Below are 11466 nucleotides of genomic sequence, written 5' to 3' on the forward strand. Positions count from 1 at the left end.
TCAAACCAGTTCCTCTCCTACAGCAGGCCCAAGGTCTTCATTCTCACAGTCCCTGCATCTGCCTTCCAAGACTTGGGTGGTGCAGTCAGAGCCTTTGCCAGTGAAGACTGAGGCAAAGAAGTTAATAAGAACCTCAGCCTTCTCCAAATTCAGGGTAGCCAGTTCTCCTGATAGCTTCTGGAGAGGGCCCATGTTGTCCCTAGTCTTTTATTTGCAATGTACCTACAGAACCCCTTCCTGTTATCTTTAACACCCCTAGCCAAGTTTAATTCTAACTGGGCCTTAGCTTTCCTAACCTGGCCCCTAGCTTCCCAGACAACATCCCTGTACTCTTCCCAAGCTGCCTGTCCTTGCTTCCACTTTTCATAAGCCTCTTTTTCCTTCAAAGTTTCCTTAGCAGCTCCTTATCCATCCAAGGAGGTCTCCTGGCCCTCCTGCTGCACTTCCTTCTAGTTGGGATGCAACACTCCTGAGCTTGTAGCAGGTGATCCTTGAAGACCAACCAAGAGTCTTGGGCCCCTCTGCCCTCTAGGGCTGTATCCCATGGAACCTTACTAAGCAGGTTCCTTAAGAGGCCAAGTCTGCTCTCTTGAAGTTCAGAGCAGTGAGCTTGCTGCACACTCTTCTCATTGTCCTGAGGATCTTGAACTCGACCATCGCATGATCGCTGCAATCAAGGCTGCCCAGGAGCATCACATTTCCAACCAGCCCTTCCCTGTTGGGGAGCACGAGGTCAAGCATGGCACCTCTCCTTGTCGGTTCCTCTATTACTTGCAGAAGGAAGTTGTCTTCCACACAATCGAGGAACCTCCTGGATTGCTTGTGCCGGGCCATACCATCCCTCCAACGGACATCAGGGTGGTTGAAGTTGCCCATGAGGACAAGGGCCTGTGAGCGTGAGGCTTTTCCTATCTGATTATAGAGTGCTTCATCCACAGAGTGCTCTTGATCAGGCAGGCTGTAACAGATCCCCACAGTAACATTCCCCATCACTGTTCTCCCTTTAACCCTGACCCACAAACTCTCTGTTAACTGATCACCTGTCCCCAGACAGAGTTCCATACTCTCCAGCCCATCCCTAACATAAATGGCAACTCCCCCTCCCCATTTGCCAGGCTTGTCTTTTCTAAAGAGCCTGTAACCTTCCATTCCAACACTCCAGCCATAGGAGCCATCCCACCCTGTTTCTGTGATACCTATTTTATCGTACCCCCGTAGACATGCACACATCTCTAGTTTCTCTTGTTTGCTCCCCATGCTACGGGCATTTGTATAGAGGCATCTGAGCCAAGCTCCAAACGAAGCCGGCTCATTGGTTGGAGCGACTGGAATATCTCTACATTGCTCCAAGCATTTATTATAGGTGCTGGCAACTGACTGGGGGTGCTCGCAACTGACTGGGGGTGCTGGGATGGAATGATGCCCCTCTCTCCCAACACATCTAGTTTAAAGCTGTCTTGACCAGCCTGGCAAGCCTCCTACCAAAACCCCTTTTCCCCTTCACTGTCAGACCAGCTCCACCAGCCTTCAGCAGACCTGGCCTCCCAAATCGAGTCACAAGTTAAAACCCACAATCACGCCATCATTTGCTGGTCTAAGAGAGCATCTTCTCTCAACATTCTTGGAGCACATCAACATCAAAATAACTAGCTATAGGAAACTGACATTTAAATAGGAGTGGTCCCAACTAAGAATCACTTCTGTTTGTTCCAGGAAAAACCACATTTTATTTTTGTGCCTTTTGTAAGTGAAAAACAACCCACACTGCATGTAACCATACATTCATCATATGAGTTGCATTTTATTTTTAATTTAAAAAAACCCTAAAACACTGCTACAGGCCACACTGGATTATTACTCTGGCTAGCTGGTTTTAGAGAAAAAAGCAAAGGTCTTAAGCTGAAGGCCTAGAAAGCTCCTACTTAATGGCTGCAAATCCTAGAAGTTCAGGGTGCTGTTGCAGACCAGCCTCAGGGTCTTGCCAGTCCCCCAAAAATGCTACAAATTTACATGAATTTGAGCAAAGGATAAAAGTGCAACCACAAAGCACCAACTCTTAAGGAAAAATTAGCCTGTACTACCTCTTCCCCAGACAAGAGGGGTTTTTTGTTTTGACCGTCACAAGTTATTTGCATCTCAGGTTTTGCCTTAAAGATTTCCAAACAATTCTGTTAACTCTTACGACCCAGAAAAGTACTTCTGAAGCCTCTTTTGAGCATTCAGAAACCAAACTTGTACACAGGAAAACACTTCTATGAAATCTGTATTTAGCAGATACCACTGAGGTAACACCTGGACTTGTCATTCTGAAGTATACAATATAACCAGTACTTAGAGAACTCTGTGAATTTGCTGTTAGACACCAACTCAGGAACTGACAACACACTACACCTCTACCAAACTTATTCATACAGTTGTACTCGCAACTTAACCTTAACGCCAAAAATACCACACCAAAAAATACTGCCATTTCCTCCCTTCTGAACCCAAACCATTTACTGGTTTTTATTTAGCACTAGTTTGAAAGGTAGGTTTGGTTCTTAAATGTAGATAATGCACACTATGTTAATTAATCAAAAGCTCATTTTTGAGATAATTCTGTTAAATACATTTTATTGGTAATATGTAAACAGGCTAAGAAACCAGAAAATACAGAGCAAGTATAAGTGTGCTTTTCCAGAAAGGTGAAAGGTAATTTGCTGATTCCCATTACCTTCTTTACACAAACTTAAATTCCATTTTGTCTCAAGCATTCAAGGTTAACTTTTATTCACAAAAAAACAAAGTTCTATATGCAGAACAGTAAAACCAACACTGCTTATACTGCATATATGGCAAACTAATGACTGACAAATACACATTTAAATGAATGTGTATTTTATGTTTCTGGGTATATTGTCTTCAAGTAAGCTTCATCTGTTGGCTGCTGGAAAATGCCAATAGGTCAGCTTCTTCTGACTTCCGAAAGTCTAATAGTAAATACACTTCAACTAGACACACTTTGAGACATAAAGGAAACCATGTGCTCTAGAACAAAGCTCTAGTCTGGGGAAAAAGATTAGCAGACGAAAGTGAACAAGAGCACAAAGCCAAATAAATAACCTTTTTTTTTTTTTTTACTGAAACTGTTTAAGATAATGTTATTATACTATCAAAACTAATCAAGGTATCTCTAACCCAGTGACCACTTTCCTCACTCTCCTTTCCATGGCTCTGACCAGCGAGTTACAAAAGGGGGGGGGGGGAGAAGATAGCCAGAAAGTTGTAGGAAGGCACAAGCACAAACTATTCTCTAATTTTTCAGGAAAAATACTGCTTTGTGAATCCTTTAAATGTGAAACATTTAAATGCTGGGTTAAAGGCTTTTCAAAGAAATTGCACTTAGTTTTCAACACCAAATACAAGTTCCAACTGTCTTGGAGCAATATGAGAGTAATATTTCAAAGATGATAAACAAAGGTAAAGCATTCATCTAGTTAAACCCACTTCCATGTCAATGCTTGCAGACTAGCTGTGAGACACAACAGAAACAGAAGTAATGCCCTATTATTTTGTCAGTGAAACATGGAACCAGAAAGAGACAGCTGACAAAGGCTCAATACAGCATTAGCCACAATGGAATGTTTTATTTTCCTAATGTTCAAAAGCACCTTATCAGACTGGTTCTTCAGTGCCATCAAGACCCACCATGTTTAAAGTCAGACTGGTTACCAAAAACCCTGCAATAATCTTTCCTATCTAGACTACATACCTCATCTAATTTGTTCAGCAGTAAATTGTGAGACTCTGTTTCAGTGGGTCTTTACAATTTGAAAGATTCACAACACAGAGATCATATTGTTTTCAGCTGTAAGATTTTCTTCTCTAAAAACCTAATACTTTTATATAGTAGTACAGGATTCGAAATTCCAAAATTTCAAAAGCAAAATAAAAAGGTTCAAAAAGGTTAGAGAAAACTTCTTTACACATGAAGCACCAGAACTTTCTGCCAGACATAGTTTTACATAAATTTTTCAATAATTTCTTAGCAAGGATTAAAAAGTTATTGAGCCAAAACAACTTTTGTTTTAATATATCAGAATTTGGCTTTGGATCCTCCTCAGCCTTACATGTCTGTATGTAGCAGTTGGCTCTACACACAAAATAACCAGGGAAGACAAGCCATTACATTTAAATTGCAGAAAGGCTCAAGAACCTAAAATATGTTCAGTCAAAGAAGACATTGGTTTGCTGGACTTGCAAGAGTGGAGGTTGTCTGTCTGCTTTAATTAGAAACATCCTTTAGTGCCAGACCATGCAGTTTTTGGTATTTCTTTATCTACAATACACAGGACACAGATGTGGATTTCAGCACGTTTTGTAACAGAGTATACGCCAAGATCATTAAGAAAGAATGTCAGACTCCACAGTATGCCTCTAGTTGTGCTCCATCTGTTTTGAGCAAGCTTTAGTCCACCCGCTTGTCACGGTCTGTGAACACTGACCACGCATGCTCGGAATCTACACTATCCCAAAACACGAGAGAGAAAAGAGCAGCTAGACTGCATAGTTAACATTAATTTACAAAAACGGTGCACTAGGCAGGCATCAGAGACACTTCTGACAATTTGTCAGAGCCAGTCATTTTGCACTGCACTAACTTACAGAATAGGTATTACCAATCAAGTTTAGTGAGCAGACCCTTCTTGCTGTACATATTAGGACTGACTAACTGAGAAGCTGAACTACTGGACAGAAGTGCTCTGATGATTTCACTGCTCAATTATGTAAATGTTTTTAAACTTTCACACAGACAAGACAACACACTTAATCCCTAGATTTACATATGTTTACACATTTCAGCCTATAAAATTTAAGACCCTTTAATAAAATCTGACACCTTGTTTGGTTAGAAGAGCTTACAACAGCTGCACCGTTATTACTGGAAGTAGTTTCACCACAAAAAAAGAATAAGCAGCAATGTGCATGTGAAGTATACAGTTTCAGAGCACACGTTAACCAGTCTGGTAATATGCTGATGCCAGAAACAATGCTGGTTTTGTCCTGTAACTTTTCATTCTCAACACGCACTTACCTAGCAACTACACCAGCTGACACAGTTCACTGCAACAAGCTGAAGACTGACCTCTTTCAAGCATGCTAATTTTCATTTGGGTTGATAAAAAAAAAAATACACAGACACAACTTTTGGGCCCTCTGAAAAGTGGAATGAGGACAGGATAGGGAAGGGTGAAGGGCAGGATAGCCAATCCCAGAAAAAGATGAGCCAGATATGTTTAAACATAGTATGAAGTGCCAATGATAACTGATACATGGTGACTGAATCTTTGCAGGTCTGTAGTGAAACAAACATCCCAGCACATCTATCCATCTCAATCACTCACACTATGACAGCAACTCTTTTTCCTCCACAGGTGCAGCAGCAATTTATGGGCCTTTAAACTGGAAGGATACCAGCAGGCATTCAGCATCCAACAGCATATGACATCCTTCATACTTCAGCTGGAACCATCCTGCTAGGTTGAGGCAGGCTACAAACAGTCTAACTCTCCCACAAATGGTCCTTCTGACTTGAAGATGAGGCCGTATATAGCTACTCCACCCATGCAGCATGTGGTGGTATTGTTATTTAATTCCATCTGATAAATTATGCGTGTTTCAAGACAGCATGTTGATTAGCAAACAAGAGGGTGGTTTTGTACTTACTTTTTCTAACTAAAATATTTGTATCCCAAGAGCAAGACCCAATCCAGGTTTACAATCAAAGCATAGACAGTTACATAAAACATCACCACCACACTAAACCAGATACTCCTGGTGACAATCCAATCAGTACTGAAGTTACGGCTTCAGCCACCTATTCTCAGATTTCCAGTAATTCTAGCAGCAGCTGGACATCTGGAAATGGTTTAACAACAACAGCAGAGGCATTAAAAGTAGAGTAAGAGGATGCCTTGGAAACTACCATGAAAGAAGCAGCTCCAATCTAAAGTGGCAAAGAGACTAACACTACTACCTGACTTCAGGTCACCTCCTGTGTGCCTCAGTCTTTGACTCCCTTATTGTAGTTAGAGTTACAAACTAATATTAGAACCAAGCAACACTTGCTAAATCTTTAACTTGTACATCCTTTGCTCCTTGCAAGGCTCTAAAATGGGGGTGGGGAAGGCAGGCATTATATGTACAAGCAGACAGAAAAGTAACTACTAATACCCAAGACAAATACAACTTCCTGTGGACCATTTACAACTCTCCCTTCCACCAGTCATGACCACCGACCAACTTTACTGGAAAAAAAACATGTACTTAAACATGGGGGTAAAGAGAGTGTTACAAACCAACACAGATGGGGGAACTTTCCTTTTTAAGTGAGGACAGGAAAAAAAAAAAAAAAGCTAACAGATTACAGCAGACAGTCTGCTTTAACAGATTGCAAGAACAAAATGGCCATCTACTTTGTATTGAGGCTGCTTCACGTCTTTGCTTGGCACAAGAGGATAGTCTGATCTCATCCATACCAGGCTGTGACTGACAAGTACTCAGCATGTTTACTATTAAATACTGCCTCAGCGACTGACATGTACACAATTGCTCAGACCTCACAAATGATGAGCAAGTAATCAAAGCAGACTAAAAGTCAGGCAAAGGCTCTATTAGAAGCTACCAAGATGGGCAGCACAAGTTTTTAAAAAGCTATTCCCATTGTTAAAAACTAAGAATTTGAGAAGCTGTACCATTTTGAAAAGTTTTCTGAGCCTCTGAGAGAAATTACTGTTTGTTGGTTTTGGAAGCGAAGAAATGAAAAACCTTGCAGTAATAATTCTGAAAACTGTTGCAATAGCCAGTGTGTTTTAGACTTAGTAACAACCTATACTTACTGCAACAGCACCCCATACACACAAAGCTTCAAATGAAGAGATGTTTTAATTATGTGCTTCAAGTCTCCTGCTTCTTGACTGAAACAAGACGTGTGATTAGTACAAGGTATTTCACATGTTTAGATGCCTAAGTATAATAGCATCTATAAACCAAAGAGGAAAAAAAAAAAAAACATCATTAAGATGATGTTCTGCTCAAGATTATTACGTGGAACAGTGAATTTGAACGACTCCACATTTCCTGTTCATGACTCTAAGACAATTCAATGCAATTAAGAATTGTAATTCTCTACTAGTTCCATTACCTAGTTGCTTAGAGCTTTACCTAAACTGTTCTAGGGGTGTTGATTAACCCCAAATTGCAAGCTCTCAAATCAGAAGTCAAGTTTGCTTCGGACATACACGTCAGAACAAATCCCCCAAGTCAAAAGTCAGCAGAGGGCACTGTGACACACCTACAAATTAATATTTTGCTGCTCTTTTTGCCCTGAAAATTACTAGGTCAGTCAGGAGAGGAGAATTCTGCTGCAGCCTGAACAACTGCTGCTTCCTCCAACCACTAGTCTAGACAATAAGTAGTCCCGATGGCTGCCCAATAGGACTTCCTGGACTTGCTATGGACAATGTAGGATATCCATCACTCTTCTATAGAACAGAAAGTCACCACACCAAAACTACAAGACTACATAAGAGACAACCCCAGGCCCAGCAGCTACATAGGGATTAAAATATTTCTATCTTTCTTATGGCTGTTAAGGAAAAGGTAGTATATGCCTTCTGAACTCATGGCAAACAAGTCAGAGAATCAAAGCCACTTAGCAGGTATGTCTAGAAAGAGACCAGGAAGAAAATCAGATCAAATTGAGGAAGATTACATAGTGGACACTAAGAAAAAGGTCAAGGAGGACAGCCTCAAAACCACTGAAATTAAAACCTCTTATATCACACCACAGCTACTTCTGTGCTACTTCCCACCTTCCTTTTCCATGTGAATTTTGCCCTATTAAGCAAAGTTAAACAATAGTCTCAAAGCCATCCAAGTTCTCATTGAGCACTTTCCCCTTCCTGGGAAGCTGAACACTGGCAAACTAGTTAAGTCCCACAGCTACGAAACAAGGACACAAAAAGGTGGAAAAGATTTATAAATAATCTTAAGGACTCCCTTCTTAGCAAAAATAATTAGGGCACACAAATGACTGACCAAGAGGAACCAGAAAACCAAACTACACAGAACTGCACAATACATTGACCTTTATTGCCTCTTGCAGTGAACCCATGGATAGCACTAGCTATTCTCTTCATTCCCTACCTATTGGTTCAGGCCCACAGAGGACCCAATCCTCAAAATTCAGATACAACCCTTAGCAATCCATTTCAGGGGAAAAGCAACTAACTTTACTAGAATCCAGTCATAACTTGGCATCGCTGGTGTCACCCTTAAAATCAACACAGACTGAGTTGTTAAAATAAAATCTCTCTGGTTAGTGCTTCTACGTAACAAAGCAGAAACAGGTTCAGCAGCTACATTTGATGTACAGAAAGTCAATGCATGCCTCTTGCTTGTAGTGCTTATGTACTGGCTATGGGAAGACCACATTGACAAAGTGCACCAACAGCAATTCTTCTCACAGCTTCTCTCTTCCAAACCAACATCATGCTTTGCCAATCCTGGAACATGATGCTCTATTCACAAGTTTCAATTGTCTGACAAATCTCAGGGAGGGCAGGGAGAGGGAGAGTGACTGCTACTTATGTAGGTAGCTAGATTACAGAAGGAAAATGCATGTGGCAGTATGAGATGGCTTCCTGACAACAAAGTTTTCAGATGAAATTACACCAAACAGCTTAAGGGGGATGTTTGTCACCAACGTAACAGGGAAACCCTATTAGGCCCTGCTTTGAATTACACAGTTCTACTCCATACTTTGCATTAATTTGGACATTTATTGGACTGCTTTGTGAGCAGGTTCACTTCATTTGCCTAGCAAAAAGTCACACACAGCAAATCTCAGCTCAAGCAACCCAGTAAGCACTGAGGCCCCCACAGTCACGGAGCTACTCAGCAAGGAGCACAAGGAAGACTCAGCTGCTCAAATATTACTCAACATTTATTAGGGAATATTATTCAAATGAGCAAAATAACCCATCAGTTTCATGAATGAACAGTACTATGCGTAAGAAAAAGACTAGAGGCTGCACTGGAGTTTACCTTTTCTCACATAAAACTCGGACAACATGTAAAATGGTACTTCTCACCTAAGGAAGTTTGCCCCTTTGGGTGCCAAAAACTCAGCTTTACAAAGACCAGTAAACAATAACGCTGTCAGTCTACCTCTACATCAGCTGATGACCTATACTCACCACAAACACCTATTTCCCACTCCGCAGTGTTCTCCTAGCCCTTTCAGCTCTGGCACAAGTTAAAAACAGTTACCAAACAGATTTTATAGGTTCACCTGAATCAATTTACAAGCAGTGCTCACTATTTATGTGACAGTCACCAGCAGCCTAAGCTTCTTGCCTGTACAGCCCTAGGAAACATGCCCTTACAGAAAGACAAGGTGTGACCAGGACAACCTGTGCTCTCTGGGAGGCCGGTGCTGGTTATGTGGGCGCTTCCGAGAGCGAAACGACCCTGAGGCACCAGACAGCTCAACCGCTGCCAGGCAAGTCTCGGGCTCTGTCTCTCGGGCAGAACCACAGAGCCCACTACCTCGCCCATTTCGGGGGGCGGGGAGGGGAGAGAGAGAGAGGAGAAAGAGGAGAGAGAGAGGAGAAAGAGAAACAGGGGAGGGAATAGACTGCTATTCATTAAACTCCTAGAAGCGGACTAGTTTATTTAAACACAGTACTTCTAAGCCGTCGGCTGGCACAGAACCGCGCCACTCCAGCCCAGGCGCCCGCTCCCATGACCACAGCCCAGCTGGCCCAGCACGACGCGGACCCCGCCGCACTGGAGAAAGCCGCCCCACCTGCGCCGGGAGTGGCGAACCCGGCCCCTCTGCCGCCCGTGGCCCAACAGGGATTCAATGGCCGTCCAAAGGGCGCCCAACTGAGAGGGACAGGGGGAAGGGGAGAACGAGTTAAAGGGGGAAAGCCTGTAGGGGATCCGCCTCCCTCCCACTACCCTCGGCTCGGCCCAGCCCCGCCGGAGGAAGCCCCGGGCCTGCCCACGCCCGGGCGACGAGCCGCTGCCCGCTCCCCGCAGCCCAGCACTCACACCACGGCCCGGGAGATCATCCAGGAGACCATCGCGGCACCAGCGCGTCCCCTCCGCCGCCCGTGCCCGAATGGCGTGGCCCCGCCCCCAGCCGCCCCATTGGCTCGGCGAACCCGCGCATGCTCCCTGGCGGCCGAGTCGACCCGTGCGCGGCGGGAGGTGCGGGCGGGGGGGAACGGGGCGAGTCTCTGCCAGTGGCGGAGGGGTGGATACATGCGAGCAGAGGCGGTGTGCTCCCCCTCGGGCCAGGGCCCGGCACGGAACGGCTCTGCTGGGGAGCGCTCCGGTGAGGGGCTGGCCTGGCCTGGCAGCGCTGTGGGTTTGTCCTGCAGCGCTGCTGTCTGGTTTTAGACTACCATGGGAACACAGCCTTTGCACGGCACCAGCCAGGCCTGTCCGCGAAGGTGAAAGGAACAGATACAGTGAGTTAAGAGTGCAATAAGGTACCCTTATCACTTCCCTTCGGAGCACAGCGACCAACTCCAGAAGAAAGGCAGGTTGGGACCCGTTGCCATTGCCTTTTACTTACATTTCCCATGCGCTCATATCCTATGTGCTGTAGGATGTGTCAGAACATTCATTATACACATTCAGGTCTCTCTGCTGTGGGACAGAGCATGCCCAGCCCCTTGTGCGTGTGGTGAACGGGTTAGATGAGGGAGCAGCACTTTACCTGGTTGAAGCCCTCACTTTAAGAGCAGAGCTGTGGAGCCGGCTGGCTCTCGAGGGCTGCAGCACCAGTATGAACTGCCGCAGGTAGGTAGGTGCTTCTCCTCCATACTTGTTTACAAGCACTCAGTCCCAAAGGCTGTCTAAGGACACATCCTTACATTGGCTGTGCAGACTGCTACATGTAGCTGATCCAAAACTTCAGGACAGGAGAGTACGTGTGGGAAGTAGTGCCAGTGTGCCTTATTACATTTGTTCCTTCCTTAGACACCACGTTAACAGCTACTGCCCAAGGCGTGACACTAGGCAAGACAGTGCACAGCATGACCCAGCCTAGATATTCTTGTCAAACTCATGATGTGGCAGGCCAAGACATGCAGAGGAAACTGACTGCTCCCTGATGCCTTAGCTAATCCATTGCAATCCAACTCTGCATACCAGCTTTACATGTAATGCGTAACTGTTTGTACATGTTAAGGGACAATTATTTTTCCAAAACAGACTGCTTTATCTTTTCTCTGAAGAGGAGGTTGTAGAATGTTCTGCCGATACCATTGCTGGAAACATTCAACATTACTCTTTTCATACCAACAAATGTAACAGAGTGGTACCCAAAGCAATAGCTGCCAATGCTACTGAGCATGCCAATCAGCAGTTCAGGCAGAGAAAGAAGAGGTTGCTTTTTCAACACCATTCCTG

At 44.1% G+C, this 11466-nt stretch overlaps 1 protein-coding gene and 1 long non-coding RNA gene across 2 annotated transcripts in view; one reads left to right on the forward strand and one right to left on the reverse strand.

Moving 5' to 3' along the window:
* The window catches only part of REEP3 (receptor accessory protein 3), a 43382-nt gene extending 33201 nt beyond the window's left edge, over positions 1-10181 (reverse strand). Inside the window, exon 1 of the mRNA XM_061374015.1 lies at positions 10099-10181. Within this exon, the coding sequence (XP_061229999.1) occupies positions 10099-10130 (32 nt within the window). The 5' untranslated portion in view covers positions 10131-10181. The remainder of the gene's footprint in view (positions 1-10098) is intronic.
* Positions 10182-10408: 227 nt separating this feature from the next.
* On the forward strand, positions 10409-11466 carry LOC133223264 (uncharacterized). Its single transcript, XR_009728509.1, has 3 exons — positions 10409-10541; positions 10693-10854; positions 11269-11466. It is a non-coding gene; the product is annotated as an uncharacterized LOC133223264 (long non-coding RNA).

This window comes from Neopsephotus bourkii, unplaced genomic scaffold, assembly GCF_033783945.1.
Source record: "Neopsephotus bourkii isolate Nb327-2 ecotype Australia unplaced genomic scaffold, CSIRO-AGI_Nbou_v1 NB_1634, whole genome shotgun sequence".
In the NCBI taxonomy this organism is placed as follows: Eukaryota; Metazoa; Chordata; class Aves; order Psittaciformes; family Psittacidae; genus Neopsephotus; species Neopsephotus bourkii.